General features: G+C 55.2%; 11 protein-coding genes across 11 annotated transcripts; 5 read left to right on the plus strand and 6 right to left on the minus strand.

The window, feature by feature from the left end:
- The first annotated feature begins 3,050 nt into the window (after window positions 1-3,050).
- F5Z01DRAFT_505339 (uncharacterized protein) lies at window positions 3,051-4,687 on the plus strand. Its single transcript, XM_046260310.1, has one exon. It carries the CDS (start codon window positions 3,291-3,293, stop codon window positions 4,578-4,580), a length of 1,290 nt encoding a protein of 429 aa, XP_046120242.1. The 5' UTR covers window positions 3,051-3,290; the 3' UTR covers window positions 4,581-4,687.
- F5Z01DRAFT_505290 (ubiquitin hydrolase L3) lies at window positions 4,501-5,764 on the minus strand. The gene has a single exon (XM_046260309.1). The coding sequence runs from the start codon at window positions 5,575-5,577 to the stop codon at window positions 4,795-4,797; it is 783 nt and encodes a 260-aa protein (XP_046120243.1). The 5' UTR covers window positions 5,578-5,764; the 3' UTR covers window positions 4,501-4,794.
- A 361-nt stretch (window positions 5,765-6,125) lies between these two features.
- F5Z01DRAFT_618748 (Metallo-dependent phosphatase-like protein) lies at window positions 6,126-6,852 on the plus strand (the record flags this gene model as incomplete). The annotated part of the gene is made up of 3 exons (XM_046261052.1): window positions 6,126-6,194; window positions 6,266-6,676; window positions 6,730-6,852. 3 exons carry the CDS (start codon window positions 6,126-6,128, stop codon window positions 6,850-6,852), a joined length of 603 nt encoding a protein of 200 aa, XP_046120244.1.
- A 176-nt stretch (window positions 6,853-7,028) lies between these two features.
- F5Z01DRAFT_634642 (uncharacterized protein) lies at window positions 7,029-8,983 on the minus strand (the record flags this gene model as incomplete). Its single annotated transcript, XM_046262077.1, has 2 exons — window positions 7,029-8,451; window positions 8,502-8,983. The coding sequence occupies 2 exons, from the start codon at window positions 8,981-8,983 to the stop codon at window positions 7,029-7,031; spliced, it is 1,905 nt and encodes a 634-aa protein (XP_046120245.1).
- A 258-nt stretch (window positions 8,984-9,241) lies between these two features.
- F5Z01DRAFT_505436 (DASH complex subunit Dad2-domain-containing protein) lies at window positions 9,242-10,124 on the plus strand. Its single transcript, XM_046260312.1, has 3 exons — window positions 9,242-9,639; window positions 9,685-9,744; window positions 9,803-10,124. Exons 1-3 carry the CDS (start codon window positions 9,429-9,431, stop codon window positions 9,976-9,978), a joined length of 447 nt encoding a protein of 148 aa, XP_046120246.1. The 5' UTR covers window positions 9,242-9,428; the 3' UTR covers window positions 9,979-10,124.
- Window positions 10,125-10,796: 672 nt separating this feature from the next.
- Window positions 10,797-12,775, plus strand: F5Z01DRAFT_505526 (uncharacterized protein). The gene is made up of 2 exons (XM_046260313.1): window positions 10,797-11,060; window positions 11,106-12,775. Exons 1-2 carry the CDS (start codon window positions 11,048-11,050, stop codon window positions 12,644-12,646), a joined length of 1,554 nt encoding a protein of 517 aa, XP_046120247.1. The 5' UTR covers window positions 10,797-11,047; the 3' UTR covers window positions 12,647-12,775.
- Window positions 12,776-13,251: 476 nt separating this feature from the next.
- On the minus strand, window positions 13,252-14,847 carry F5Z01DRAFT_505351 (uncharacterized protein). The gene has a single exon (XM_046260311.1). It carries the CDS (start codon window positions 14,632-14,634, stop codon window positions 13,354-13,356), a length of 1,281 nt encoding a protein of 426 aa, XP_046120248.1. The 5' UTR covers window positions 14,635-14,847; the 3' UTR covers window positions 13,252-13,353.
- Window positions 14,848-15,341: 494 nt separating this feature from the next.
- Window positions 15,342-17,031, minus strand: F5Z01DRAFT_698245 (phosphotransferase enzyme family-domain-containing protein; the record flags this gene model as incomplete). The annotated part of the gene is made up of 2 exons (XM_046266347.1): window positions 15,342-16,686; window positions 16,771-17,031. The coding sequence occupies 2 exons, from the start codon at window positions 17,029-17,031 to the stop codon at window positions 15,721-15,723; spliced, it is 1,227 nt and encodes a 408-aa protein (XP_046120249.1). The 3' UTR covers window positions 15,342-15,720.
- A 673-nt stretch (window positions 17,032-17,704) lies between these two features.
- Window positions 17,705-20,016, minus strand: F5Z01DRAFT_672320 (uncharacterized protein; the record flags this gene model as incomplete). Its single annotated transcript, XM_046264799.1, has 2 exons — window positions 17,705-19,808; window positions 19,859-20,016. 2 exons carry the CDS (start codon window positions 20,014-20,016, stop codon window positions 17,705-17,707), a joined length of 2,262 nt encoding a protein of 753 aa, XP_046120250.1.
- A 1,792-nt stretch (window positions 20,017-21,808) lies between these two features.
- On the minus strand, window positions 21,809-23,892 carry F5Z01DRAFT_618338 (P-loop containing nucleoside triphosphate hydrolase protein; the record flags this gene model as incomplete). Its single annotated transcript, XM_046261029.1, has 2 exons — window positions 21,809-23,626; window positions 23,671-23,892. The coding sequence occupies 2 exons, from the start codon at window positions 23,890-23,892 to the stop codon at window positions 21,809-21,811; spliced, it is 2,040 nt and encodes a 679-aa protein (XP_046120251.1).
- Window positions 23,893-24,163: 271 nt separating this feature from the next.
- Window positions 24,164-25,732, plus strand: F5Z01DRAFT_634648 (CUE domain protein; the record flags this gene model as incomplete). The annotated part of the gene is made up of 2 exons (XM_046262078.1): window positions 24,164-24,364; window positions 24,422-25,732. 2 exons carry the CDS (start codon window positions 24,164-24,166, stop codon window positions 25,730-25,732), a joined length of 1,512 nt encoding a protein of 503 aa, XP_046120252.1.
- Window positions 25,733-26,949: the final 1,217 nt, after the last annotated feature.

Genomic DNA, 26,949 nt, shown 5'->3' on the forward strand with positions numbered 1-26,949 from the left:
GGTCCTTTTGCTTCTCGAGCACGTCGTGCAGCGTGGAACATGGCCGGCATGAGTCGCTCGCCGCTGGTTGGGGGCACACCGGGTCCAAATAAGCTGCTTACGAGAGGAGCCACAGGACCGCGTGTGACTAGTTGTCTTGGTTGAGAGTTGTGGCTCGGGCCATTGGCTTCCGAGGCTACGCGATTTGACATGTTCGAAGTGTCGAGAGGCCGAGATGCATTGAGTAAGAGATTTATCGTTGGTTTGTAGGGTATCGGACGCTTTGCTTGCGTCCTCCGTCAAGCAGAGGGCCTAGAGATTTAGGGAGAGTGTGTGGTTGTCAACAGGAGAGGGCAGTGGTCCTGCAGCGTCAGTACACGCGTGACCTAATACGACTTTCGTCGACCGATTCTCGTGATAAACACATGGCCGAATAAGGTATGCGCGGTTGGGCCTGAACTTTGTTTGATGATATTAGCTCTGTGTAGCGCAGGTTTAGCTAGGTATGTAAGCCTTTGCCTCCGGAGAGGGTGACTGTTCATATCGCTGAGACTGTTGCACCACGAGTGGTATCACCATGCCTCTTCACTTTGGCTGGAGTTCTTCCCAGTGCGCACGTGTGGACATTTGCTGTGAGTTCTAGTTTGATGCAGCTGGTAACTAGCCGATGTGGTGAGGTTAGCACGTTCCACAAACAGGAATGGAAGTTCGCGTGTAAAAGACACCAATAGCAACTAGACTCCTAATAGTGCCTAGGAGTACCTGTTTCCTCATTAATGCACCTTATCTTGTTACCTCAGCTCGCTGGACGATGCCACCAAATTGCTGACTTGGAGTACGTCCAAAAGCAAGGTGGTTGGGATCAAATAGCAGGAAGACTTGGCTGGTTCTCATCGCAGGCTAACTTGGTGGTGAGATTGACCAAGGAACAGCTGTCTTTTCTGAACAACTTCTTGATCGCTAGAATCAGAGGAGATCAACGGTTCGAGGACTGAGTCGGATGGAAGCGCGTCGGGTGGAATCAGGGGTAGAGCTTCGAAGGTGACGGTAGCGACAAAGCGATCTATAGCTGCGGCCCAAGGATAGATGGTCGAGATTGACGGTACTCGAGGTTGAAGAGCCTATACCCGACAAAGGGGGCACGTTGTTGACTCACAAACGATGTATGTCCTATGGACTCCGACCAGTCTTTCTCCTACGACCAATGAATACGAGCGTACCGTATCGTTCTCCCTGACTGATCTTGGCTCTCTGCTTATCGTAGGTTGACCGAGAGACGGTCTCTGTTGATAATACGTACCGGAGAGTTCCTAGAATTGAGCTAACGGGAGGATGTCACAAGCTACTAGCATCGCTTGCTGCTGAAAAAGCTCATGTGGTGATGCCTGTCAGACTCTTCTTGCATTCGACAAGCTCTGTAGAATCGCCTGAACTTCGAACCCCCGAGTATCGACATGACCAGGGCGGTAGCCACTAGGTAATGGTTAGGTCAGGCCGTGAGAGAAGCACACCAACGCGCATAGCGCCCATAATGATCGGCCCATGCTGTGCCAAGCTGTGATCGCCGCTGGTGTCCTAATTGTTTGCCATTTGGCATGACTCCTGCATCTTATTAGTATTTATTATTGAATAGACATGGGTCACTATTTGATGTGTTATGAACTGAGACATGACGTCGTCTTGGCACTACCAAGATGTAGATCTGAGATCCGGAAGGACAGCGGTGTACACATCCCACAAGTGGGCATTATCTTCCTTCTATCAGCGACTTGATCATGTGGTATTCCCAGCCCACGGGGGATCGGGAGAGACTGCGGCTCAACATGTTCGTCGCGGTGCAAAGATCCAAACAGATCTTGGTGCTTTGGGTGTGCTAGCCTCGTCAAGCTCCTTCTGTGTGCAACAGACGGTGAGCTGGTGTAAGATACAGAGCATCTCAAGTGAAATGAAAGGACCAGCTCAGCGATTCAGCATCCAGACCCTAATTTCATCAAAAACATTGCGTTGCTGATCAGTCCTTGCCTGTTGACGATCGATATCAATCTCCCCTGTGTAGAAACTCAAGAGCGAGATACGGAGTCATGGACCGCCTCCTCCATGTAGTCGGCGTTACCATAGGAGCTTTCCGCGCGATATGTGGACCTACAGAACCCATGTCTGGCACTCTGGCTAGCCGCAGGAGTGGAACCTGTCACTTGTCAGATCTCAGAACAAAAGGCGAAGAGCTCTCTCATCGTGGATGGCGCACAGCAGGGATGCGTAACGTGTGCGCATGTCCCTGTCTCGCAATTTCGACGGAGCCAGAAAGTCTCCGTAGTCGCGGCAGTTGTGTCGCAATCGAAGATGGAGCTCGTCTCCTATCCAGAGAGCCATGACGGTTGACAGCAATTCGTGAGTCGGCGGTGCGCTTCTTCAGTGTCGTTCGACTCTTTGATGATGAGACGTCGGCGGTGATAGCCAGTCCGTACGGTCACTACGGTGGACTGGCCTCGCTAGACACCTCCTATTGTACCTAAGCTTGGTTGGACTTGCACAAGAGCCCGCTGTCAGCCTTTCCCGATCAAGTAACAATCGACAGGGACATGCGCATTGTGGATGCATTCGACAGCTGTCATTGGGACAGAGAGATACCCCGGATGCGCGGGGTATCCATAGTCCAATTTCCAGACGCATGGGCCGCTGGAGAACGCCCCTTTCGTCACCCAAGGTGTCCATAAGGTGAGCCACGAGCACGGCAGTTCGTTCGCCAACGGCTTTGCGTGGAGATTCAAGGCTGTTTTCTGTCCTCGGGACACACTTGCGGCTCAAAGTGTGCCGTTGAGCTGAAATCATCGTGTTTCATGCCACGCCAAGATCATAACGTCCCGAAATCAGATATTCGACATATCGTCGACAGGCACCAAACAACAGCCACGTACGTATACTGTGTATGCTTGCTTGGACAACGCTCCACGACCAGCCCACGCCGGTAGGTATGCGTGATTGGGATCGTCCAGCATGCACTGTCCAACTGCAACAAACATCAGCCCGGCACGCAATCCGGGATAAGGTCAACTGCTGTCGCCCACGCTGGCCAGTGCGTGCCCAACGTGAGGTCATGGACGCATGGTTGCACAGGATCCCTGGAGAGGAGCCGCTTCTCCTGACCAGCATCCCCTCGGGAATATAACTAACCAAGAGATCTGTCCATGATCCTTCCTCTTTTTCCATTCAACCAGCCTTCGTTCACTCATTCCCTCAACCACTCCAACGGACCATAGTCACTCTTTCTGCTTCGGCACCACAGTCACTCTTTACTCCAAACCCTCATCATGAAGGCCACCGGTATCATCTCGGTCGCCACTCTGGCGACCGCGGCCTCTGCCGCCCCTCTGCTCGGCGGCGTCCTCGACACCGTTGAGGGCGTTGTCGGCGGTCTCCCCATTGTCGGTGACATCCTCGACCGTGTCCCCGTCACCGACCTCCTCGACGGCATCTTCGCCCGCCTGCCTGTTGACCAGCTCGTCGACAGCCTGCCCGCCCAGGACATTGTCCAGCAGCTCCCCATTGGCGAGATCGTCCAGCAGTTGCCTCTGCAGAACATCATCGACACCGTCAACTCGGGCGTCGGCAGCGTGGCTGACATCCTCCCCGTCAAGCGTGGCTACGTCGGCAACGCCATCTCCGGCGTCCCTTTGGTCGGCAGCATCCTCGACTCGCTCGATGTCACCGACCTGCTTGACGGCATCCTCGACATCCTCCCCGTCGAGGGCATTGCCCAGCGCCTGCCCGCTCAGGACATCATTGACAGCCTCCCCGCTGAGGACATCATCGCCCGCCTTCCCATCAATGATGTGGTTGCGAACATCAAGGTTGCCGCCAAGGCCGACGTCAGCGTCAACAAGCGCGCCGCCGTCGACCTTCCCGTCGAGCTCCCTCTCGTCAAGGCCATCCTCGACCGCATCCCTGTCACTGACCTCCTGAACGGTGTCGTTGCCCGTGTCCCTGTCAAGACCATTGTCGCCCAGCTCCCCGTCAAGGACGTCGTTGCCCACCTCCCTGCTGCCGACATTGTCAAGGCTCTGCCCGTTGCCAACAAGGTTGCCAGCCGCAACGTCCAGCAGCTCAACGTTGTCACCGTCCTCGAGCAGAGCGTTGTCAAGGTCAAGGAGCACACCAAGGTCATCAACGTCACCCTCGAGAAGGTCGACAGCGAGACCACCAACGTCCAGGACGCCAGCAAGATCATCTACGAGCAGGTTTCCCAGCTCAAGGTTGTCCTCGTCGACACTGTCAAGGTTGTCACCAACGATGCTGCCCTTCCCCTTGTCAAGGTCGAGGTCGAGGATCTTGTGGCGGTCGTCAAGACCCTCGTCGAGGAGATCCTGACCACCGTCCTCAACCTGGTCAAGGCCCTTGGTCTCCGCACCAAGATTGTTACCCTCCTCCACGAGATCTTCGCCCTCCTGGCCGACCTCCTTGGCCTCCTGGTCGACATCACCTCCGACCTCGTCCCCAGCGTTGTCGAGATCTTGGACACCTTCCTCAGCGGCCTCAAGGACGGCGTCCTGGTCCCTGTTGCCACTCCTCTCATTGCCTTCACCGTCGGCCTCGTCCAGTAAATAATTAGAGTGCTTGCATGAAGCAAGGCGTTCAATAGGTTTGGTCTTCGGCCTTTTGTGACCACGAGTCTATGAGGGTCAGCAGTAATCGGTTCGAGGCGGGCGGTCACCTTCCGTGACAACCGCTGACACACAATATAATTCATGATGAATATATTTATCAGCAGCATGTTTGCTTGTTTTCGTACCACATTCAGTCGTAAAATCCCTACCGTCACTCTTCTCCTCGTGTCGCCAGTGCTACAATGCTGAATTCAAGGTTCCCGTTCGCATGGTTCAAGAACCTCCTGACACCCTTGTCGAGAGCCTCGTCGCTCAACAGATCAGCGTCCTCAGGCAGCGCACCGCGATCAATGGGACCATCACAGCAGCCCTCCAACTCCCACAAATGACCGTCTTTGCCCTTTGTGAATGCCAGGAAGTGATAGCCGCAAGCCTCGTCCGCCTGAGGGGCACTGGTGTCACCCTTCCTTGCCGACTTCATGAACACTTTTTCCAGTTCCTCACTATTGTAGAGTACGTCCGCACGGTCCCTCGGTTTCAAGGGCAGGCCTTCTTTGATGAGACGGTCGAGCAGCGAGCCTTCTTGAATGTACTTCTTGGCCTCTCCGTTGGCTACGGAGTGCAGCAGCGCAATGAGTCCGCATGTGTTTCCAATGGTTTGCAGGAACCACGTGACAGGCTCGTCCTCGCCCGACTTGTCGTACGTTAACTTGAAATCACCCTGCGCTTCGCGCTCCGCTGCCCACCATTCACGGCCATCTTCCTTGCGAACAGCAGTGTACATGGGCGCAGGGGTGATGAAGATGAGGCTGTGCACTGGGCGCGGGACCATGGCGAGAAGCGCAGGTTCGTCAAGAGAATAGACGTCGTAGAAGCCAAGCTCGGGGGAGACGCCGAGGTCATGGACGAGGCCGGTGAACACCTCTGGATTGTTTTCAAGAGGGATGAAGACCTTGTTGCCCGAAGGCGACAACCAGACTCCGTCAGTGGGCATGATGATTGAATTCTAGATGGCTGAAGTGATGATTGTTGTCTGGATAATGTGAGGAAGGAAGGGTGAGGATGTTTCTAATGGTACCTGCCTAGGTACTACATGATTTAGGCAACCAGTTGTACACGCAAACCATACCAGGTCCCTCAGAGTAAGGTAGAATAGCAAGCTCAGCTCAATCTGAGAGTTCGACTTGTGTCCATAAGAAGCAAACCTATATCATCTGTAGGGTGTTTACTATCTAGCAATTTATAATATCCATCAAAAAACACAGGCTTGGCCGTGGGTGGAAGGGCGACGATGGCCATATTCCACGCAATACAGGGTAGCCCAAAAAGCAATGACGAAGTCGCTACCCCAGACAGACTGCGCCCGTGATGCGACACGCTCCCAGTGACGCCAGCCCCTCCAGCTGCACCTCACCGAGCGAGCTCCAACCCCCAACTCCGTCGCATCTATCATACTCCATACATACGCCACGACCGCGACAGGCGCCTAACCTCTTGACAAACTTCTCTCCCACCCTCGCCAGGGTGCTCACTCCAGGCGCAATGGCCTTCCTCATCCTCGTCATCGGGGACATGCACATCCCAGACCGAGCCCTCGACATACCAGCCAAGGTACCGTACCCATTGACCACCGCCTACCTGTCAATTGTCCTCCAGACCATTATACTAACCGGAACGCACAGTTCAAGAAGCTCCTCTCTCCAGGAAAGATCTCGCAGACCCTCTGCCTCGGCAACCTCACCGACAAAACAACCTACGACTACCTGCGGTCCATCTCCCCCGATCTCAAAATCGTCAAGGGCCGCCTAGACGTCGAGGCCACTTCTCTCCCCATCACCCAGGTCGTCACACAGGGCTCGCTCCGTATCGGCTTCCTCGAGGGCTTCACACTCGTCAGCCCAGAGCCCGACCTGCTGCTGGCCGAAGCGAACAGGCTGGATGTCGACGTGCTGTGCTGGGGCGGGACGCATCGCTTCGATGCCTTTGAGTACATGGACAAGTTCTTTGTCAATCCCGGGAGCGCGACGGGCGCAGAGAACATGGGCGCGGGGCTGGAGGCGGAGGAGCCGACGCCGAGTTTCTGTTTGATGGATGTAAGTGTCTCCTCAATGATAGCAGGGGTCATGTTCGAGGCTAATTCGTGCAGGTGCAAGGTATCTCTCTCACTCTTTACGTATACCAACTACGAAAAGACGACAATGGGAACGAGAACGTGGCCGTGGAAAAGGTGACATACACAAAGCCGGTAGAGCCCTCTGGCGGATCATGATAGAGATGTGTTCATGGTAGAGGAGACGTCGATACCCGAAAGCAGCATGCGCCATGTCAATGGGACCAAATTCAATCATCAGTGCTCTGCCCGCTTGGTATATGAAACTCATTTTATCCAATCCAAAACGCCTCCATTCCAACCATGGTCTGTCGAGTCCCAACATAGTTACAGCCTTACACCATCATGCTTCTGCGGCGCGATGTGCTGCGTTCATGGGATACAATGTTCTCATCGTCACTTCCAGTCGCACTCGAGAAGCGCCGTGTACCCTTGGTTCCCCGATTTGCCCCCTTTCGCTTGGCTCTAGCTGGCTGGGGCGACATTGTCATGTCGTACACATCCGAGTCGGATGTAGGATTGCTGTCATTGCTACCTCCCTTGGTTGCTTCATCATCCTCGTCATCGAGCGCGAGCTTGAACATGGAAGCTGAGGGACGCTTGCGCCGTTCGGTAGCAACCGAGCTCGGAAGTTCGGCTGCTGGCGAGGTCTCACGTAAAGTCGGGCTTGCAGGTGCTCGCAGGTTCTTGGCACTGATCGAGGAGCTGTCGGGAAGTGCTTCAGCCTCTGTTGACCCGCGCTTGACTTTCACGTGCTCCTGGGTTATCAAGATCTCTTGTTGGCTTGACCGGCGCGAGGTGACCGCATCCACGAGTTGCTTTCCTGGACGACGCATCTTGTCTCTTAAATTTGGCTCTGCGTAGCTCACAACGCTTCCCCTGCGTCTGCTTGGCCGCGACGCTTCTCCTTGCGAATTGATATCAGCTGGCGGTGGCGTATCACCTCGTGTGGTGTCAACTGCGGGAACCGAATCCGGAGAATTGGGTGCGAGTAGCTCTGGCTCCACGAGAGGAGCTCCTAGATCACATGGCTTCTGTATCGGTGCAGGAGCTACATCCGCCTTTGGCAGCTCGTCGTCGATGATTTCGTCGTCTGATTGCGGTTCGATTTTGACCTCAACGACGGGAGGTGCTTGGGTGATTGGCTTGGCCTTGAGGCGGCCGGGTCCTTTCTTCGCCTTGTTGATGTTCGCTTTGGCTGCAGAAACGTCGTCGACTGGTGCCATCCTCGACCTCTTCTTGGGTGACGCCACATCGTCGTTTGTGCTCTTTGCTCCAAGAGGCCTCCTGCCTGCAGACAACACTGGTTGTGGTCCCTTCCTGGTCGAGGAGAGTTCTTTGAGCGGTTTGATTTGTGTCTTCTCCTGAATGGGCTGCTTGCTGGCGACGCTTTGGGGTAGAGAGTCTTCATTCTGGCCTTCTCGTGCCTGAGGCATAGGCACAGGCATAAGCTTCAGGTCAATGGGTTCGAGCTGCGATGCAAATTTCCGTTTCACGCCCGATGTGGGAGGAGATGCGCTTGACTCAAACGCGGACGGATTCATCCTTTTCCGCGGCGATGGCGATGGCGACCGAGCAACGATTGGCTGTAGTATCCCTCTAGGACTCGGCGTTCCTTTCGTCGGCGTGTCTTGGGGCATATCGTCTCTGAACGGCTCGCCTCTAATGAAGTCAGATGTTGGTGGCGGGCCCAGTTCCGGCGATTCTGACGGATCGCAACAGTCTGCTTCCGTTCTGAGGGCCATAATCTGCTCCGGGCTAATGAGTGATCAGCAAAGTCCAGCATGGTCAGTCGGATGAATGCTTACTTCATAGACCTACGACCCGACATCTTGTGTTCAGATATGTGACCCAGTTCCTCAACGTCGCGTGCGACTTCTCTAAGTCGACGTTGTGAAGGGCTTGGCCTGGTGTAGCTGAAACTGGTTCGTCGACCGACAGCGTGCGTCGTTCCAGGAGAGCGCCTCTTTCGCGGCGGGTCTGAGCCTAGCTCTGAAATCATGTTTCCAAGATCGGCGAGCTGTGCTTCGAGTTTCGCCTTGATGACCATAGCGTGATCTGTGACCCGTCGTGCTTCGGAGTCCTCTGCCTGTCGCTCTAGTTCTCGGATTCGCTGCCGCAGGCCGTCGTTGTCCTGTAGAAGCTCTGCATTCTCCATCTCTAGTTCTCGCACTCGTTGCGCTCTGACATTATTTGACCGGGCCAAGTCGCGGTTCTGGCGCATCATTTTCCTACGAACTGAGAAAGAGTTAGCCGGCACGGTCCCTCGTCGGCTGCCGCGGTTGGACATACGGATCTCAACAGCCTCTGCGGACATGGGTCCGACTTCATTGAGACGGGCCATGGCTCATAGTCGGTCGACGGAAAGAATGCTCGAGGCAGGCGGATGGGTTGAACAATCACAACCGACGCGTCAGCCAGCACTGGGTCGAGACTGAGGCTGCAAATGGCGAGGAGGAAGGTCGGTGATGTCGTATGCTGCAGGTAGACAGTCAGACATGAAGTTGCAATGGCGCATGGTAAGGTATTAAGGTATGATGTCGCGAAATATTTACCGGTGCTGGATGCGGTTAGCGTAGCTTCTGCTCAACCACCAAGAGCGTCGGCCAGGCAACGCCCCTCCTCGCTCACCGAGTGCACCCCACCACAGGCTTCTCAGGCTGGCACCCACTGGCATTGAAGCTCAACATGAGTGCGAAACATGGTGAACATCCAAACGACAACTGGGAAGCAAAATGTCGTACCCGACACGCTCGCTGTCTTCTCACATGCGAGCACCCAGTGCTGCTGGCTCGTCAGCTCAATCACCCGCACTGCTCGCCCGTATTGAGGAGAAGAAGGCTGAGCTCGCGCACTTGAAGGAACTCCAGGAACTCAGCGGAGCAGTCGCGACACAGATGGAGAACTTGGAGCAGAAGCTTTCGACTCTTTCAGATGGCACAGAAGGTGAGTGCATCACGTTTGTTAATGAGCAGGCACTAACAGACACAGCTATTGCCACCGTTATGGGTAACTGGCACAATGTGCTTCGCGCAATCAACATGGCATCATGTAACGAAGTCCAATCTTTCTGGCACCACTGAAGCTGATAATATCTACTTAGCTAAAGCCACCAAGATGCCTGGGCAGACGGGAGTGCCATCGGACGAGACCACAGATGATGCCGCGGTAGCACTGCCTCAGACACTTGTGCGCATCCCAACTGAACATGCTCCGGTGGTGCAGGCGCAAGCCGAAGCATTGGAAGCTGAAGCTGCGGAGGGAGACTCGACTGTGAGCAGGTAGCGCATGCCCGAGGCTGGAGACTCTCCCATACGGCAACGAAGCTTCGAGGCTGAAGGATCCGCACGCTCGAAAGAACAATCCACGCATACAGACCAAACATCAAGCAGTACGTATCGTCTCTACCCTTGTTGAAACCCGCACCAAAGTAACACTCAAAAGGTTCACAATAGACTCGTTAATTAAGTCTTGCGTCTGAACAGCGTCTTCTGACAGTGTTTCTTGAACTCATGGTCACTTGAAGGCTTAGTCAGCCTGCGCGACGCGCTCGATTCCTGCCAACGCGATGCGCCCGTCGACCCTGCCCGTGCAATCTGTGCAGAACGCAAGATGCCAGTTGTTATGCACCTTTGTGCAGCTGCATCGAGCGAGCTGGGGGAGAGATGAGGTCGCACAACGGAGGCAGGACCAAGCGAGGGAAACCCAAACAGAGCAATCACAATGTAAACACACGAGTCCACCACCTCCTCTCTCTGCTTGACTTGTGGGATATCCCATCATCTTCACTAAACATTTATCACTTTCAGCAACATCTCGCAGGGTGTCTCCCACATCATCTGCACAACTCATCCAGAGTCCAGGTATCCTGTGGACTCGGGAACCGCGGCGCCAGTTGCTCGACACCCCTGTCACATCCCGAAATTGGCTCCATTTCCTCCGCTGCCCGTCTCCCAGGGTCTCGCTGAAATGATGGAGAGCTCGATCACCAACAGTAGCGCCCACTTCTCCCACGGCGGCACCTTTCGAGTCCTCGTCGATGAGGGTCAGTACCTCGATGACAGCCACGCTGCCGCGTTGAGTGAAGGAGAGAGAAACCACGAGTCTACCGCTGAGCAAGAATCTCTGCAAACCCAGCCAAACAGCCGCCAGAGTATTGGGACTGCACGCGCCAACGAAGTTTTGGAGCGCAAGCCTCCTCGCTTAGCTCGAGAGCGATCCTCCAACGACACCGATGAATTGGAGCTTCTGCTTGGTTACCACGAACACAAGAATCACGTCAGGTGGAGCGACGAACAGGTCTCCTCCGAGTGCTCTCATTTAACTCACAAGCGCGAGTTGACCGGCGGCACGAATGCCACAGGTGGGTAGCCTTTGAACCTCAAGAGAGTCTGCTAAAGTTTCCCATATAGTGACCGACATTGGAAGCTACATTGGTATCGAAACAGCAGCTGATTCATTGATCGAGCGCCAAGTGAACCGACTACAGCACGGAGCTAAGTTCGACTGGGTAATCGTCACTTCCGCCAGCGAACAAAAGGCGTATGGGTGTAACTTTGTGGGCCAGAAGACAGACAGCTTCTACTTTGTGGCATCGCCATTGAATGAAGCTCAAGAGCTTGCTTATGTCAGTGAGGATCTCAGCATGGAGGATCAGGTGCTCTCAGTCCTGGCCCGGCAGCAGCCTGCCCGGCCAGCTGCGTTGAAGGACATGTTCACCGTCCCCAAGATTGTGGAGGTCACCGAGGAAGAATCATCGACATTGCGCTCTGATGAAAGTGTAGCGGGCAGCACAACCTTTCCAGCAGATCGTCCGGCGAGCAGCCAACGCATTGAAGACTCTTTGGAAGAGATTGATAAACTCGAAGAACAGCTTGAGGCCATGCGCCTTGCCACCAGCCCTCGTCATCGAGATAACGATCAGCAGGGTACAGTAAGCCTGAATAGGCCTGCGAAATCTTCTGCGAGCAAGCGTGTGAGCATCGCGCCGGGTCAGGCTGCCACGATGCGAGTCAAGCCTAGCGAGAAGACTCGACCATCGCCCCGGAGAGTCAATTCACTCACAATGCGAGCTGAAGAAACCTCCGCGGAAGCCCAGCACAAAGGATCGGGTGCAACAACGCTTACAAGGTCCAAGTCTACGCTCACGCGTCTGCGTGACCCCAAAGATGCGACAGGCAAGCCCTCAAAGCCAGCCACGGTCCCGAATTTTGAGCTGCCAGGCGAGGCTGTTTCGCGCCGCTTGCGGGAGCAGCGCGAGGCACGCGAAGCACGCAAGGCTCAACAGGCCGAGGCGGAGAAGGCTGCCGCTACTCCACCCAAGCCTCGTCTCAGCCGCATGCTACCGAAGCCCACCTTTGAGCTTCCAGGAGAAGCCATCTCTCGTCGAAAGCGGGAGGAGCGGGAGGCCAGACTTCGCGCCGAAGAAGAGGAAGAACGAAAGAGACGCGAGTTCAAAGCCCGCCCTGTCAGGCTTAGCATGGCATCGACCACTCTTCCTCGTAACAGTACTATTGCGAGCCGCACGCGCGAGAGCAGACCATCCCCAGATGCGAATTCAAAGGACGTTCAAGGTAAGCGCTTGTCGACGTCCGCCTCCTTAAGCCGCACGGCAGCAACTACCATCACAACAACTTCGCCTGGCTATCGCGGGCGTACATCTGATGCCATCGCCGCTGATGCTGCGAGCCGGGGCACGTCGGTTGCGACTAGCGTCAGCGACAAACGCAGCTCAGTCTCACAGGAAGATGCCGCCTCTCAACGCGCTCGTGCGCGGGAGATCTGGATTCGAGACAACAGCTATCGTTACGAACGCGAGCGGGAGAAGCACGAGCGAGAGATGGCGACAAAACTCGCTCGGGCACAGGCTGCGGAGCGTTCGAGGGCAGCAAGTCGTGAATGGGCGGAGAAGAGGCGTGCTAGAGAGCAAGCCACACTGTCCATCAGGGCATAGGGGCTGTCGCCTCGATAGGCGCGCATGGCTCATCTATGATGGAAGCCCTTGTCATTCGTTGCGAACCTTTCTTTTTTCTTCACATGTCAATCTGTGTTTTGAGCGTGGTGTCACGAGGCGCCGTAAACTGGAATTACTGGCGGTCATTCTTTGCGCAGACGACGTATTTCTGACCAGGCTGGTCAACAACGGGACGCTGCTGGTGTAATTAGGGTACTCTGTTGGTCAATTGAGTCTTTCATTATTATTGATGGGCGATGTGTAGCATCCATACATGTGCCGCTTTCACTTTACATGGGAGAGCAGAAGTGACGACGAGCAGTCTCTACAAACTTGAATTCAACACCAGAACACAACGCTATGCCATCCCTCACATTTCTAGACAAGTAGGAAAATATCAGCGTGGCCAGACCAGAGCCAGTGTATGTTGTTGTGTGCCTTTTCCCCCGAATCCTCCCTCGTATTTCAAGATCCATCCTTTCTCGTCCCCGTGGCGAGGGTGATATTATATATGTATAGAGGCAAGTGATGGGCGAGAAGGCGAAGAGATAGCAATGAAACTGTTTTGTCTTTGAAAAGAAGAGCAGTCATCTTGTCGGAAATCAAACCCAGTGTGAAGCAAGCAAAGAGCAGATCCGCCGAACCCCCCTAACGCCACTCCTTGTTTTTGTGCGGCAATTCGAAGAAAAATCCACTCTCCTGTTCAATCAAAAGTTCTGCGAGATACCAGCACTCTGTTGCGGATAGTGTGCTGGGTTCTCGATGCGCGTGTTCCGCCGGGCCGGATTATCCTTAATAATGGGCGCGGCGGACAGCTCATTAGGGGCACCTGCACCAGGTAGGTCGTACGGGTTGTGCGCCGCCTGGTCGTAGTACCCGGGTCCGTGTCCGTAGGACAAGTTGCCGTCCGAGTTGTCGGAGCGGTTGGCGGCGCTGTACGAGGACGAGGCGTTGGAGGGCCCTCGGTTGACGCCGTTTCCGCGGTTGTTGGCAGCCGCGGGACCCATGGCGCCGAGGATCTCGCCCTCGGGGGAGTAGACCTCGTCACCGCGCGCGAGCGAGGCGTGCTGCTGCGTGGGGGACGCGGGATCGGAGTAGGCGAGGCCACCGCCCGACATGGTCGTGGAAGCCTTGCGACCCGTCGATGATCCGGCCACGGTCGTCCCCCAGCCGCGGTACCCTGACGAATCCTCCCTCATCTCGTGGCCTCCGTCGGCGACGCCTCCCATGGCGCCCATACCGCCGACATTGGGGATGGTCGGGTCGGCGTTGGGGTTGTATGAGTAGTCCTCGACCTCCTTCCTACGCTCCTCTGCGGCCGCGTGCCTCGCCTTGCGCTTCTTCCAGAAGAAGAGGGCGACCAGGGCGAGGATGGCGATGGAGGCGATGGGGACGACGACGCCAATGGCAATCTTGGCGCCCGAGTCGAGACCTCCCGAGCCGCTGCCGCTGCCGGGGTTGATGGGCGTGGGGTCGGTGGTAGGTTTACTTGTGGTCGTTGTGTCACCAACGGGGACCTCGCGCGTCCTCGTCCGGGTGACGATGCTTGTTGCGGTGCTGCCTGCCTCGTCTGTGGTCACGACCACTTCGGTGGTGGTTTGCTCCGTTGTGGTAGACTGCTGCTCGGTAGGGGACGATGTGTCCTCCTCTGTAGTGGTTGTGGTGGTGGAAGGGGCCTCCTCCGTCGTGGTCGTGGGTTTTTGCTCTGTGGTAGTGGTAGTGGGCTCCGCGACAGTCGTGGTGGTGCTAGGCTCATTCGCCGTGGTCGTCGTCGTCTCTGCTGGCGGTGGTTCGCTCACAGTCGTGCTTGTGTCTGGCGGTGGTTGCTCTGTTGTTGTCTCCGCAGGCGGGGGCTGCGATACTGTCGTTGGGGCATCACCGCCACCGTCTTGGCTGCCATTCGTTTGGGATGTTTCTGGCTGAGGGTTCTCGCTTGGGTCGTTGGACGTCTGCGGCTGCGCGGGATTGTTGACCGACGAGGTCGACATGGCGACAAGGTGAGTCGCAGCACGCGATCAATGATCAGTACGTAGACGGAGACTGAAAGACTGAGCGTGCAATGTCAGTAATTGGCGCGCCGAGCGTTTGTCTTGGGTGGGCGAAGAGAGCGTTGGTGGACAAAAAGAATGAAGGGAAGAGATGTGGATGTCGGATACAAGATCGCCGGCGAGTTTTGCTGGTGGCCCCTGAGGATGGGAATTTGTTGGAAAGCCTTGATGGATGGATGGATGGACGGTTGGGGCTTGGGAAAGGACGCCGCGTGAGAATTGAGTTCACAGCGATGGGCGGGTAGAGGCGGATAGGAAACGGCAGCGATGCCAACCTACGTGATCAATTTGCGTGTACCGGTCGTTCTGTGAGGGGTCGAGGTGCTCGAGCGCGTCGTAAGTTGGCGAGATTGGATCTGAGGTTGTCACAGACATGGATTGAGGGACAGCGGCAGCGAGCGACTGGACGACTGGACTGACATGGAGACTGGAGTCCAGTCCAATCTGTGCCAGTGCCAGTCAGTGCAGTGCCACTGCCAGACTCCAGTGAACAAACAGGGCTGTGGAGCAGCCGAGCCCAGATCTGGTCTGGCGCCTTTGGGCTGCCCGGGATCATGGGGAGCCGCTTCCATTGGCCTCAACTTGCTTCGCTTCAGTTGAACTGTAAACCAGCCAGTGGGCCGTTATTCTTAGTGAGGCTCAGTCCTCTTGAGGCTTTGCCACCGCTCCCACTATAATTAGGTATGATGTCGATTTCCATTTCGCCATCACCATCAAGGGGCGGCAACATTTTATGGCTTATGGAGGATGGCTAAGTTGGACGCTAAGACTCAAACGGCCTGCATGCAAAGGGCCGTCGCGACGCAGACACGCAAAGGTCCCTCGACTCCTCGAGTCCATTGGCCTGCATGTCTCTTCCCTGACACTGCAGTGGTAGGGCTGCAATGGATGATTACCTATTGACCCGTGCCTTGATTTTCCTCTTCCCATAATACCACGTCGCGTTTGAATCGATCAGTTCCCTGGCTGCCGTCCAACTCGCACACTTCTTGGGAATCACGAGATGCGACCGTGACCCCTTATTATCTAGAGGTCCTTGAAGCGTACAGACTCGCCCTTCTCCATACATTCGGCCCATCCGCGTGCCTTCCTCCACCATAATCCATCGCATTGCGAGACTGCTTCGTAGAAGTCGTTCTTTAATGGGCTTTCCTCGGCCCATTCCGGACACAATTCCATCATTTTGGCTTTACAGACCTTCCGTAGCTGGGTCTTCTCATACTCCATCTTGTGAATCCAGTAGAGTTGGTTCTTGCCCTCGTTATCCAGGTCATCTGGGTCGTTGCGCTTCTTCGCTTCTGCGGCAGCCTCCTCCGGTGTCTTGTCCATATATGAGTTCCGCTGTGGCTCCTCTTCCCGCGGTTGGTCGTCAAGGAACGTTGGCACTCTACTTAGCATCCAGAGTGGCAGTGCCGAAACGCATTCCCAATCGAGCACAGCTATAACTTCACCTTGTTCGTTAAGTAGAATGTTGTTCAGATTGAGGTCATGGTGATAGAGAGCTGACGACTCCCAGCTGGTCAAGTCGGGAGGGAAAATCTGGGGAAGAAGAGTCAGGAGAGTCTGAGCTACTGGCAGGATACCTTCGGCTTCTTCCATGTCATCTTCATCCTCAGACTTCTCTAGAATCAAGGTTTGATGCCGTATGATAATAGTCAACAGGGTCCTTAGCCAGTCATGGCTCGATCGAAAGGGTCCGCGTGGAATGTCGTATCTAAGACGATCGCCCATGAAGAACTCTTGTGACACCAGGCGTCCAGGCGCGGCCGCGGCTTCGTGGACCTTGGAGTCGACTTGAAGGTCTATTTCCGGCGACTCCAGCGTCCGTATCCTTGTGAATGCGGATTCCTGCTTCTCGAGACCTGACAACTCGAACTGGAATGATGCAAATCGCTTCGTGAGCGCGACCTTTTGCTCCATCGACATAGTGCGCCATCGTTTCCGCGCCGGCGTGCCCTCCATATACTCCATCAAGATCCATTCGAAGCCGATCTCGTTATCATTACTGTCGTCAAAACCAAAGACCCTGGGCACCGGGACACTGGTGTTCTCGTGCACCCATCTCAAGGTAACGACTTCGGCGCGCGTTTTGTGGCAAGGGTAGACAGGTAGGGTGACACGCATGATAAAGGAGCGTCCGGCGGTATGAACCAGGTAAACCTTATTAAAGAGACCTTCTGCGTGAAAGGTGACGGTGCAGGGATCCCCAGGGGGCGTCTTCAGCTGTTGGCGGGATACGTTCTCAATCGCGCCGGTTAAAGGGTCCCGCGTCCATAATGGCAGCAAATAGGATGGTGTCTGCTGCCACCCTAAACCATCCTGCATCGATCGCGGCATGCTGGAAGTAATCGATCAGAGATGTCGGGTCTGGGTCTGTGTCGGCTGTGGCCTCAGCTTCAAGTTGTAGATGAGGTGGAGATGATTACCCACAGGACCTTGCTTGGTATGATAATGAACAAGATATCAGAAGAGCAAGAAGATGTATTCTCTACTTATTTTGGGAAGGTGCTAACAAAGAAATCTTATTAGTGGCCGGCTGTGCTGCTGTGAATCACATGCTGTGGGGGAAAATACAGCCTACGACGAAGTATTCAATCACCAGTTAGTTCAATGGGTCGATCAGAACTTGTGTTCAGAGTCCAAGTAAAGCAAGTGTCTGGCGGATTACGTCCGGACACATATTGATCACCGACTATGTATCGTATGTCTGCCTATTAAGCGATCGTAGCGACCGCCGCCGTCAGACAACGTAACTTGTCTCTGTTGGATCCCTCTTCCGTAGCAGGAGTCCATCCAAGGTCGGGCCTTTCTATATGCAAAATATTCTCCACTCCCTCTAAAACAAACATATAAATTTCTTGTCAAAATATCATGACCGTGGTTACTCCTGAAGTGAAAACAGAACCGGGCGACCCGCTGGACGAGATGCCTCCCGGTCAAAGACCCATGCTATGCCAGACAAATGCTTTGCTAAAAAGACAGTCAATTCTTGCGGACGACTGGGAGCTCATCATGGCCGCATGCCCCATTGGGGCTTGAGCTCGCCCGCCAGTGCTTGCTGTGTGAACACCGTGTCGCCAGGCAGTCGGCTCACACGACCTGCGCCCGACCGGATGGCGGACATGGCCGTCGAGGACATGCCACTGCGGTTGCTCCTGATGCTGCCCGCGTCACTCTGGTTGTCGTTGTCCTTAAACTTCTTGGGCGGCAAAAAGTCCAGACTGGTAAATGTCGTCGACTTTCGGAGCATGTGCGGGCTGGGCATGGCCGCAAGCTCGTCGTACGAGCTCACCAGCGGAGAGGCCGCAGCGACGGATGGCGAGTACTCTCTCCTCTCGCCGAGCGGGCTCTGGGATCGGCCACGCGCTCTCGACTGGAATGACTCTGGAGGCGCGAAATCAGCGGCATTGAAGATGGCAAAGTTGTCATCCCTCAGCTTCGACGGGGTCGGAAGGGTACTGAGTGCCGATGGAGGCGGCAGGTTCTTCTTCGGCGGCCGGCCACCACGGGCGGAGGCAGAGGAGTCGGGGCGCGGGCCAAGCGAGGATGGAGCCCGAGAGCCCCAAGCAGCAGAGCCTGCCCGCGGACGACCGCCTTGCATGCTCATGCCACCAACAGACCCGTGAGGTCCATGGGGTCGGGGACCATGACGCCCAGGGCCGGGCGGGCCACGGGGTCCAGGTCCAGGAGGCCCGCGTCGGTTGCTTGGGGGGGGTGTCATGGCGCGACGCTGCACGGGCTGCGCGTAAGGCATCACAAAGGCGTTGCTGTCGGGGTCGTAGTAGGCGGCCTCACCCATGTATTGGTCGTCATAGTCCTCATAGTACTGAGCACCTCCTCCTGCTCCTGCTCCTCCTCCATTGTACTCGGCAGGGACATTGGGCATGGGGGGCGCAGGAGCAGAGTCGTCAAAGTACTCCCTATAGAATGAACGAATACGGTTCGCTCTGTACTCAGGGTCCTCGGACTCCAGCGCGTCATCGGGTGGCAGAGGTCGGAATCCAACGGACAGGCGTTTGTTATCTTGCTGGGGAACACCGAGACCGGCCTGTTGCTGCTGCTCCTCGAGGTCCATTCGAGAGACGCGTGCGCGGCCGCGACCAAAGTCCTCGTAGTCGTCATAGTATTCGCCGGTCTGTGTGTTGGGCTGGGTGTGATCGCCATAGTCACTCTTTGACATTTGACTATCGCGCGTCATCGCCTGTCCGGGGGCTGCGTTGCCATCAGCGCCGGACATATGCAGCTCATCCTTGACGGGTGACAGTGGCTGAGGTAGGTCCAGGTTAAGACCCAGCCCGTGGTTTGTCGGCACAGAGCTGTCCCCAGTATGCGCAACGCCAATTGCGTTGGGCTGGGCGGGACCAGCTAGATCGAATTGTAGGGAGTTGTGTGGCGGGCTGGCGATACGATCTTCGGGACTCCTCGCAACAGTTGACGGAGGCATTTGGATGCTGGGAATGCGATGCGGGTCTCCCTGTTCCTTCTCATCAGGGTAGGGGATCGTTCCAATTTCGGGCACAACTGGCTTGACGGGTACGATGGGTTCTTGGAGCTGTGGTGTGGCGCGCCCTTGATGCGTAGGTTCAGGAGCTGCTGGAGGCGTTGCGAATGGATCCTTCTCCACGGGAGAAGCATCTCCAGGCGACAATGGAGTTCGGGGAAATGACCCTTGCCGAGTGGCTCCTTTGACCGATCGGCCAGTAAGGACGGAGGCACGCTTACTTCCATGAATGGATCCTTCCTTGTTGAAAGACCTGATACTGCCGCCGCACTCGCTATTGACCATCCGGTAAGGATCATATTCGATGGGATAATTCCGTGTCAATGTGTGAACTGAGTCCTGGGAACCATGCTGTTGAGGCGGAAGGAGGTAAGGTGAGTCAAGGTTCATATCCATGGAAAGCTGGTTTGTCTTGTGCATCGATTTCTCTGCTCCTCCACCAAGGAGAATACTCCGGCGAGGCTTCTTCTTCTTCCCCCCAAGGGGAGTAGGTTCGCCATCTAGGCCAAAGTCGAGACCTCTGGTAGGGTCATTTGCGTCTTCTGCCCTTTGTCTCTTGACGTTTTTTCGGTGTAGGTAGAAGAAAACGCAGATGCCAATCACGATGGGAACACTCTCATGGTCAGCTAGGATCCCACGGTTGACACAACCAGCTTCACTTACACTACCGCAATAATAATAGGTACCTTCATGTTGCTGAAGGAATACGGCTTGGCCTCGTCATCGTTGGCCCGGGCCATCAGGCGCGCCTCGCTTCTACGCAGGTTGATGCGAGGGGCCATCCGATACCCAGTCGTACCATACTCGCCTGTCGGCACCATGGCGAAGATGGTGCGAGTGTTCAAGAACAGGCGTGATCTTTCAGTCCGTGTCCCACGCGCTGATTCGATGTCAATGCAGTCGTGTCGATTCGGTTCCGGTAGACAGTCGTCCACAGTTCATGCCCGAGTGTGCGTAAGCGGCCTGTGGTTCGAGGCTCTGCTGTGAGAGACTGAGTCGACTGATCGATACGGATCGTGTTGGTTTCGCCGTTCCGAGAAGATGTACGCAAGAGTCGTCCGAGAGGTCGTTTTCGTGAATAGTAGGATGGGTTGGTGCAGATTCGTCGAGTAGCCTATGAGAGAATGAAAAGGTCTACCAGCTAATCGCAGTATTATGTCGTCGGTTTGCGAGGAATGCAGGAGCAATCAAATGAGTGACTGAGCTGACCGTCTTGATACCAAGGGCGGTGCAGTAAAAAAGGAGCGGCAGGCTCTGGCTGGCAGATAACCCTTAGTGTAACGACAAAAAGAGTGACAGGGCGAGGAAACGACAACAAACGGCACCCGCGACGTGAGAGAGGGAGTGAAGGTCACGATGGGAGGTGGGAAGAGGGAGAGGGAAGGAGCGACTAGACTAGGAGTCGTTTTGGAGTGGACGGCAGCCGAGCAGGGGTCTGGGGAGCCCAGTATGCACCTTCCCAGGCGTGTTCCAGCAAGCTGCAGGCCTCACGCGCCGCTGGAGAGCCCCCATGTGAAGCTGTGGCTCCTGAGGGAAGCTGCCAAGTCCAGTCGCCCGCAACCAAGCCCAACCAGTAAAATGGTTGTCCAGGCTCGATTAATTAACCCTCTTTGCTTTGCGGTGCACCGGGTCCGTGACCTGTGGACCTTGGCTGGCTGGGAAGGAAGGCAAGTACATTGGAAGTCCAAGCGGAAGGCCTCGCAATCTACCAGCCAATAAACACACGACATTGCCAGGGGTGCCCCCTTCTGGTTTAATTTGACAGGGGCTAAACTGCTCTCAGCCTCTCTCTCACTCTGCTTGCGCTGTCACCTCCACCTGGACTGTCGGTGGACGCGGCATCTTTCGGTGAAAGGACCATGGCTGAACCAGGTCCGTAACTGTTGTTAAACGTCCCTGATGCCTCGAAAGTGCCTTGCCGCCAAGACTCCCTGAAGATGCGTAGACCGCGACCAGGTAATAGCCGCTGCATACGCCGCCGAGACTGAGGAACGCAACGACATGGACCTGCGACCGATTAGAGCTTCATGCAGGAACGCGGTTTTAGTCGGTGGAGGCCGCAGCACAGTGCATGAAAGCCGCAGAGACTATGGAATGTATGTACAGACTATGTGCGGTTCCGCAAGTTCTGCACCACAGTCGTGACGGCATTAGACACTGTGCTTACCCCTGACGCTTATCCGGATCCGTGCTAGCCTCATTATCTTGCCGTTTCGCCAGAACAAGCTCAGGTAATTAGAGTGATCAACAAGCTCACTGAAAACCCGGCCAAGGTCTCGGCCTTGGAGCCTTGAAAGCTCGATTTTTCGGGTGATGGTCCCGTCAGCCTCCTGCGTTGGCCGTGCCCCGTCGCCGAGATGAAAGGTGGAACATCCATGTTCATATGAATCGCATCGAAGATTAAACGCTCGCCACTGCAAAGCAACGCCACATCAGGAAGCGGGACATTCGAAAATGAAGTTCGGCTCAAGCGACTGGCGTTCTTATGACAAAGGTCAATTCGAGGTCAGGCGATGAAGAACAGCATTGAGAGGATCGATGTGCATAGTATCGAGTAAATAACTACTACGTACAATGGCATAATGTTTTCCAATCCTTCTCCTGCCTGGACCTCTACTTCGTAGATAGCTGGTAGAACTCGGGCGCATATTCAAACAGCCAGTCCTTCTCCACCTTTGTAATGTCTTTGATAAAAGTCTTGTCCCCCGTCTCCATGATCTCATGGAATATGACCCAATCTGCTTTCCGATTGAACATCAATGAACTTGGATGGGCATGGAGGATGGTACCGCCAGCAACATTGCGAAACGTGCCGTCTGGCTGCATGCGTGCAGCATGAGCGAAATACCCTGACGTGAGGCATCGGCGAATCTTTTCCGCTTTGCGCGCGGGATCCTGCTGTGTGCGCCGTGCTGGATCCTGAGGGTCGAATGTCATGGCATCGTCCACGGGGATGTTGAACCGCTCAAGGTAGCGCTTAAGTTGATTGCGGATGCTGACGGCTCTCGTCATCGACTTGTAGTTGAGATGGTTCTCGTGGCAGAACTTGGTCTCTTTCTTTCCCTTCGTGACAAATGCCTGGTAGGCATTAAGGAGAGTGAGGTGATCGCCTTCTTCCACGGCAAATTTGCGTCTCGAGGTTTCCATCTTCTTCCTCTCGCCATCGTGATGGAACCATACCGCGCCGTCGAGACTCGTCATGGCCGCTATCGTCAAGATCTCATTGGTACACCCAAAGCTGTGCGACGCAAGCAGAGTCTTTGCCATCATGGGCTCAACTGCAAGCTCTGCCATCCGGGCGCCTAGGGGTCGCGTCAATTTCCCGTACTCATCCAGTGCTCCCAAGGCATAAAGAAGCTCGAGTGCCTTTGCCACGAGGTCCGATGGAGGCGCTGAGAAGAAGTCGAAGCGCACAACGTTATCAATTCCGAGGGCCTTCAGCTGAAGTACGACAGGTGCCAGATTTGACCTCTGTATCTCGGGTACATTGGCCTCAGGCAAGTTCGTGAAGCTGTCCTCTGTATACAAGCGAAAGCACTTTCCAGGCCTAGTACGGCCTGCTCTGCCCGCTCGCTGGGATGCGGAAGCCTTGGATACTGGTGTCGCTGTGAGCGTTTCAATGCCAGTCCTCGGGTTGTATGCTCTCTGCTTGACAAAACCGCAGTCAACCACGAATACGATGCCCTCTATGGTAACTGATGCTTCCGCGATGTTGGTCGCGAACACAACTTTGCGGGTGTTCTCTGGAGTTTTGTCAAAAACAAGCATCTGCTCCTCGCTCGACAGTCCTGCGTACAGAGGCAAAGGCTGCAGGCCAGTTGAGTGCGAGTTTGCCGTCGCAGAACGTTCAGAGATTGCTTGTACGGCCTGGTCGATTTCTTCCCTACCAGTCAGGAAGACGAGAATGTCGCCAGAGCCTTCTTGTTCATGTATGCTCAAAACTACGTCGATGGTTTTCTCGAGGTAGTTCTCTGCGGGAGAGTCAAGGTAGAGAATGTCGATGGGATATGTTCGGCCCTCGAAACTGATGATAGTCCCAGTCTCTTCCTTGACTGCCTCTTTGGCAGGCTGGCTTTTGTCGTCGCCGCTTTGTGTGAAGAAACGTAGGAACTCCTCAGCTTGAAGAGTAGCGCTGCTGATGATGATTTGTAGATCCGCCCGCCTTTTCCGTATTTTCTTCAGCAGGCCAAGGAGGACATCAGTGCTGATGGACCGCTCGTGGGCTTCATCGACCATAATGACCGAGTACCGAGTCAACAAGGGGTCGACAAGCGCTTCTCTGATAAGAAGTCCATCGGTGAGGAATTTGATGCGTGTTGACGTAGACGTCAAGTCCTCGAACCGGATAGAGTACCCAACTTCTTTGCCAATTTCGCAACCCAGTTCTTCAGCAACGCGCAAGGCAACGGTTGTGGCTGCGACGCGGCGAGGCTACAACGTCAGCGAATGTGTATCATATTGCTCATGTGCCTTACCTGTGTCACACCTATGAGCTTGCCATCAGAGCACCAGCCAGCTTGATCCAGGAATTGTGGTATTTGCGTCGTCTTGCCTGATCCGGTTTGCCCAATCACTACAGTTACGGGAAAAGTCTCGATGGCATATTGCAGGCTTTCCCGATGCTGCGCGATTGGGAGAAGGCTTGGCGGTTTATATAATGCAGGTATGAACGAAGATCCAGGTTCAAAGTCCGCCATAGTGCGCCGTGCTCTTGGTTGTGGTCAATGTAAGCGTATGGCAAGACGCTGACGACAGATCCGTGAGCTAGATGCCAGCTAGGAACTCTCAATTCATGATGTATAGCGCTTCCTCAGCGTTAACCCACCATTGAACCGAGCTCATGAGCAGAAAGGAAAGTGTAATGCGAACAATTCGTGCTCAATAGGGTAAGTCGGCAAAAGAAACAGCCCGACTTCGATGGTGAATGTGGCGGCAGCCTAGTTTCTGGTGTGGCTGAGGCAGCAAAGGATGTGGAGAAACGTCATCGCCGACGTGGCTGCCCCGGCCCCCAACCCCTCGCTATCAGTGAGCTACGAGAACAAAGCTTACCCCAAGGGTCGCGAGTCTTCTTATCCGGAAGCAAATACAATCGTTCTATCAGTCTTCGGTTCTCTCATATATTGTAGATCGAGACCTGGACTGCTCATCATGGCTGGCCCAACGGAAACGGTAAGGATGCTGTCTAGCTCGATCCTCCGGCTCATAGATGCTAACAGCTGCCCCTAGCCGAACAAACGACAGTCGTACAGTGGCGGCGCCGAGTCGCCCACGACAGTTCGACCTTTCGAGATGGATGACGACGATGTACAGGACTCTGGCGTGCTCTCCCCTGATGGCAACACTACCTCCATCAGCGCGGCAACCGCCACGAATACAGCTGCGAACACCTCCACCGTCGCAACACCTCCAGCGCCGACCGTCACAGACGAGGAAGAGCCGGCTCCAGCGAAGCCTCCGAGGCCAATGACCGAAGCGCAAAAGAACCAACAAACTCTCAAGGAAGCCTTCCCCAGTATTGATATGGGCGTTATCAAGGCTGTCTTGTCTGCAAGTGGCGGGCGCGTGGAACCAGCTTTCAACGCCTTGCTTGAGATGACCGACCCTGATGCAGTCACAAGGGAACCCCCAGAGGAGGCGGCAGCGGCGCCCCCTCCACAGCCCCCTCGTCCTCAGGGCGGACGGCAGATATCCCAGCTGGAGGCCGATGAACTATACGCACGGCAACTGGCTGACCACTTCGACAACGTTGGTGCTTACGAAAACCGCACTTCCAGTCGCAGCAGACAACAGCGCCAGGAACGCGGGAGCGAGGAGGACAAGGAGTACAGTTTCATAGAGGACGACCTACCCCAGATCCGCGATAACCTGCGCCAGGGGTTCTTCGAAACGCAGACCAAGGTCAACAGCTGGATTACTACGATGAAGAAGCGTCTGGAAGAGCAGTTTGACGAGTCTGACGATCAACCTCAGCGTCCAGGCCACCGCACAGGGGAATCAAGCCGTAGGAGCGGTGACTATGACGCGGATCCCCAGGTCCTCAGCGATGATTTCGCAGGCATGCGCTTCACTCAGGATGGTAGTAAGCAATGTCAAGATAGAGCCAGCACGAGACAAGGAGCTAACATGGCAGCACCCGCCAACCGATCTCAGAGCAACATTTACCGTCCACCATCTCACTCACCTCGCCCGACGTCCAAGTCGCCCCGTCCGAATGATGGCCGTAGAGTGGGATTCAAGGAAGAGACGGAAGAGATCAGCATGTACGACACGTCACCCAAGGTGCCGCCAAAGGACAACCCGCCTGTCAAGGCAAGCAAATGGCAGCCATTGTCAACAGTTGAGCCGAGCCCGATTGGTGACAACGACCCCTTCAGCTTGGGAGACAGCGAGGACGAGAAGGATGCCAAGGACACTGCTAAAGACAAGACAAAGGATAAGAACGACGAAGACAATGAACGTCTGAAGAAGGCAGCTGCAGAAGCCATGGCGGATGATCTGGTTGCCCCTGGGAGGGAGGGAGGAAGTTCCAAGAAATAAGCTCTGCGATGCGAGCCTTGGTGAAGATAGGATCTAATGATTACTTGTCCGTCGACCAACGCATCGTTTTGACACTGCAACGTGACCATGACGTGACCAACGACCCGATTTCAGGTCGCCATGCATCATTTTGTGCATCTCCTGACCCCCCCGAGGGCCCAAACAAGTTAACAACTGTGCATGTCTGTCTGCAAGTCACCAAAATTCGGCTCCCTGTAGCTGCGGCCTATCAAGCCAGCACGGGGTGCGAGAGCAGCCTCCTATTGGATCGGCACGGATCTCCACGGAATCGGTCGCTGCCATAGTGCCATTAAATAGTGCACTTGTCTTTACCAGCCGCAGCCACGTCCAGGCGGACGAATTTGGCCATTTTGGTGGGGGTTTCTCTCGGGATGCAGGGTCAACAGCCAGTAGGTGCAGCACATCGGGAAATGGGTGGTCCCCTTGTCTAGAGAACAAACAGACATATGATCCATACCCTTTGATCGTGACATTTCACGAGCATATACGTAGGCGCTCGGAGGAACTCCCCTGCGAGGGCATTACGTAGGAGCTCTTTCGCAGTCACGCAGAGAGCTGTCAGTCTGATCACCCCGCTGAGGGGCATCTTCTACCATCTTTCCTTCTCATCTTCAACATCTTCGTTCACCAGTTCGCATCCAGATCGATACAATTGCCGCCTCGCTTGTGCTGCGTGTGCATATTCTGTCACCGTCACTACCTGATCTACACGAGCGGCTCCCAGGTAAGTGTTTACCGAGATTTGCCCTTGCTCAAGCCATGCTTGGCTGTGATGTTGGCAGTGTGTCGGATGGTGGTGTACTGATTCTTGGGGATAGGCAACGAACACTGCGCGCCTTGATTCTTCCGAGTCATTGAACTGGCACGGCTGGTTTACCTGGCTTCCGACACAAAATTCGTCATCTTGCCATTCAATCCGGCGCAATCGACCAAGAGTCTCTCACCATTGCACGCTCGATTCTTTCCGGCCTTTCCTGCTGTGGCGCATTGCAGCAGCGGTTCACAGGTCCCCGCGCTAGTTGCCCTTCGCTCTTGCACGTTCACGTTCATCTTCAGACTCATTGTACGCCCACGTCATACTGTCATGTTATATAAGTAGCTCCGGAACGCAAGCCTGCTCATACGTCTGCGTGAGACGACAAGGGACGCCACGGGTTGCGACCGACTGCCTTGAAGACGCAAGCAGTCCGCCGCGA

The sequence above is a fragment of the Emericellopsis atlantica genome, assembly GCF_019669845.1.
Source record: "Emericellopsis atlantica unplaced genomic scaffold F5Z01scaffold_7, whole genome shotgun sequence".
Classification (NCBI taxonomy): Eukaryota; Fungi; Ascomycota; class Sordariomycetes; order Hypocreales; family Bionectriaceae; genus Emericellopsis; species Emericellopsis atlantica.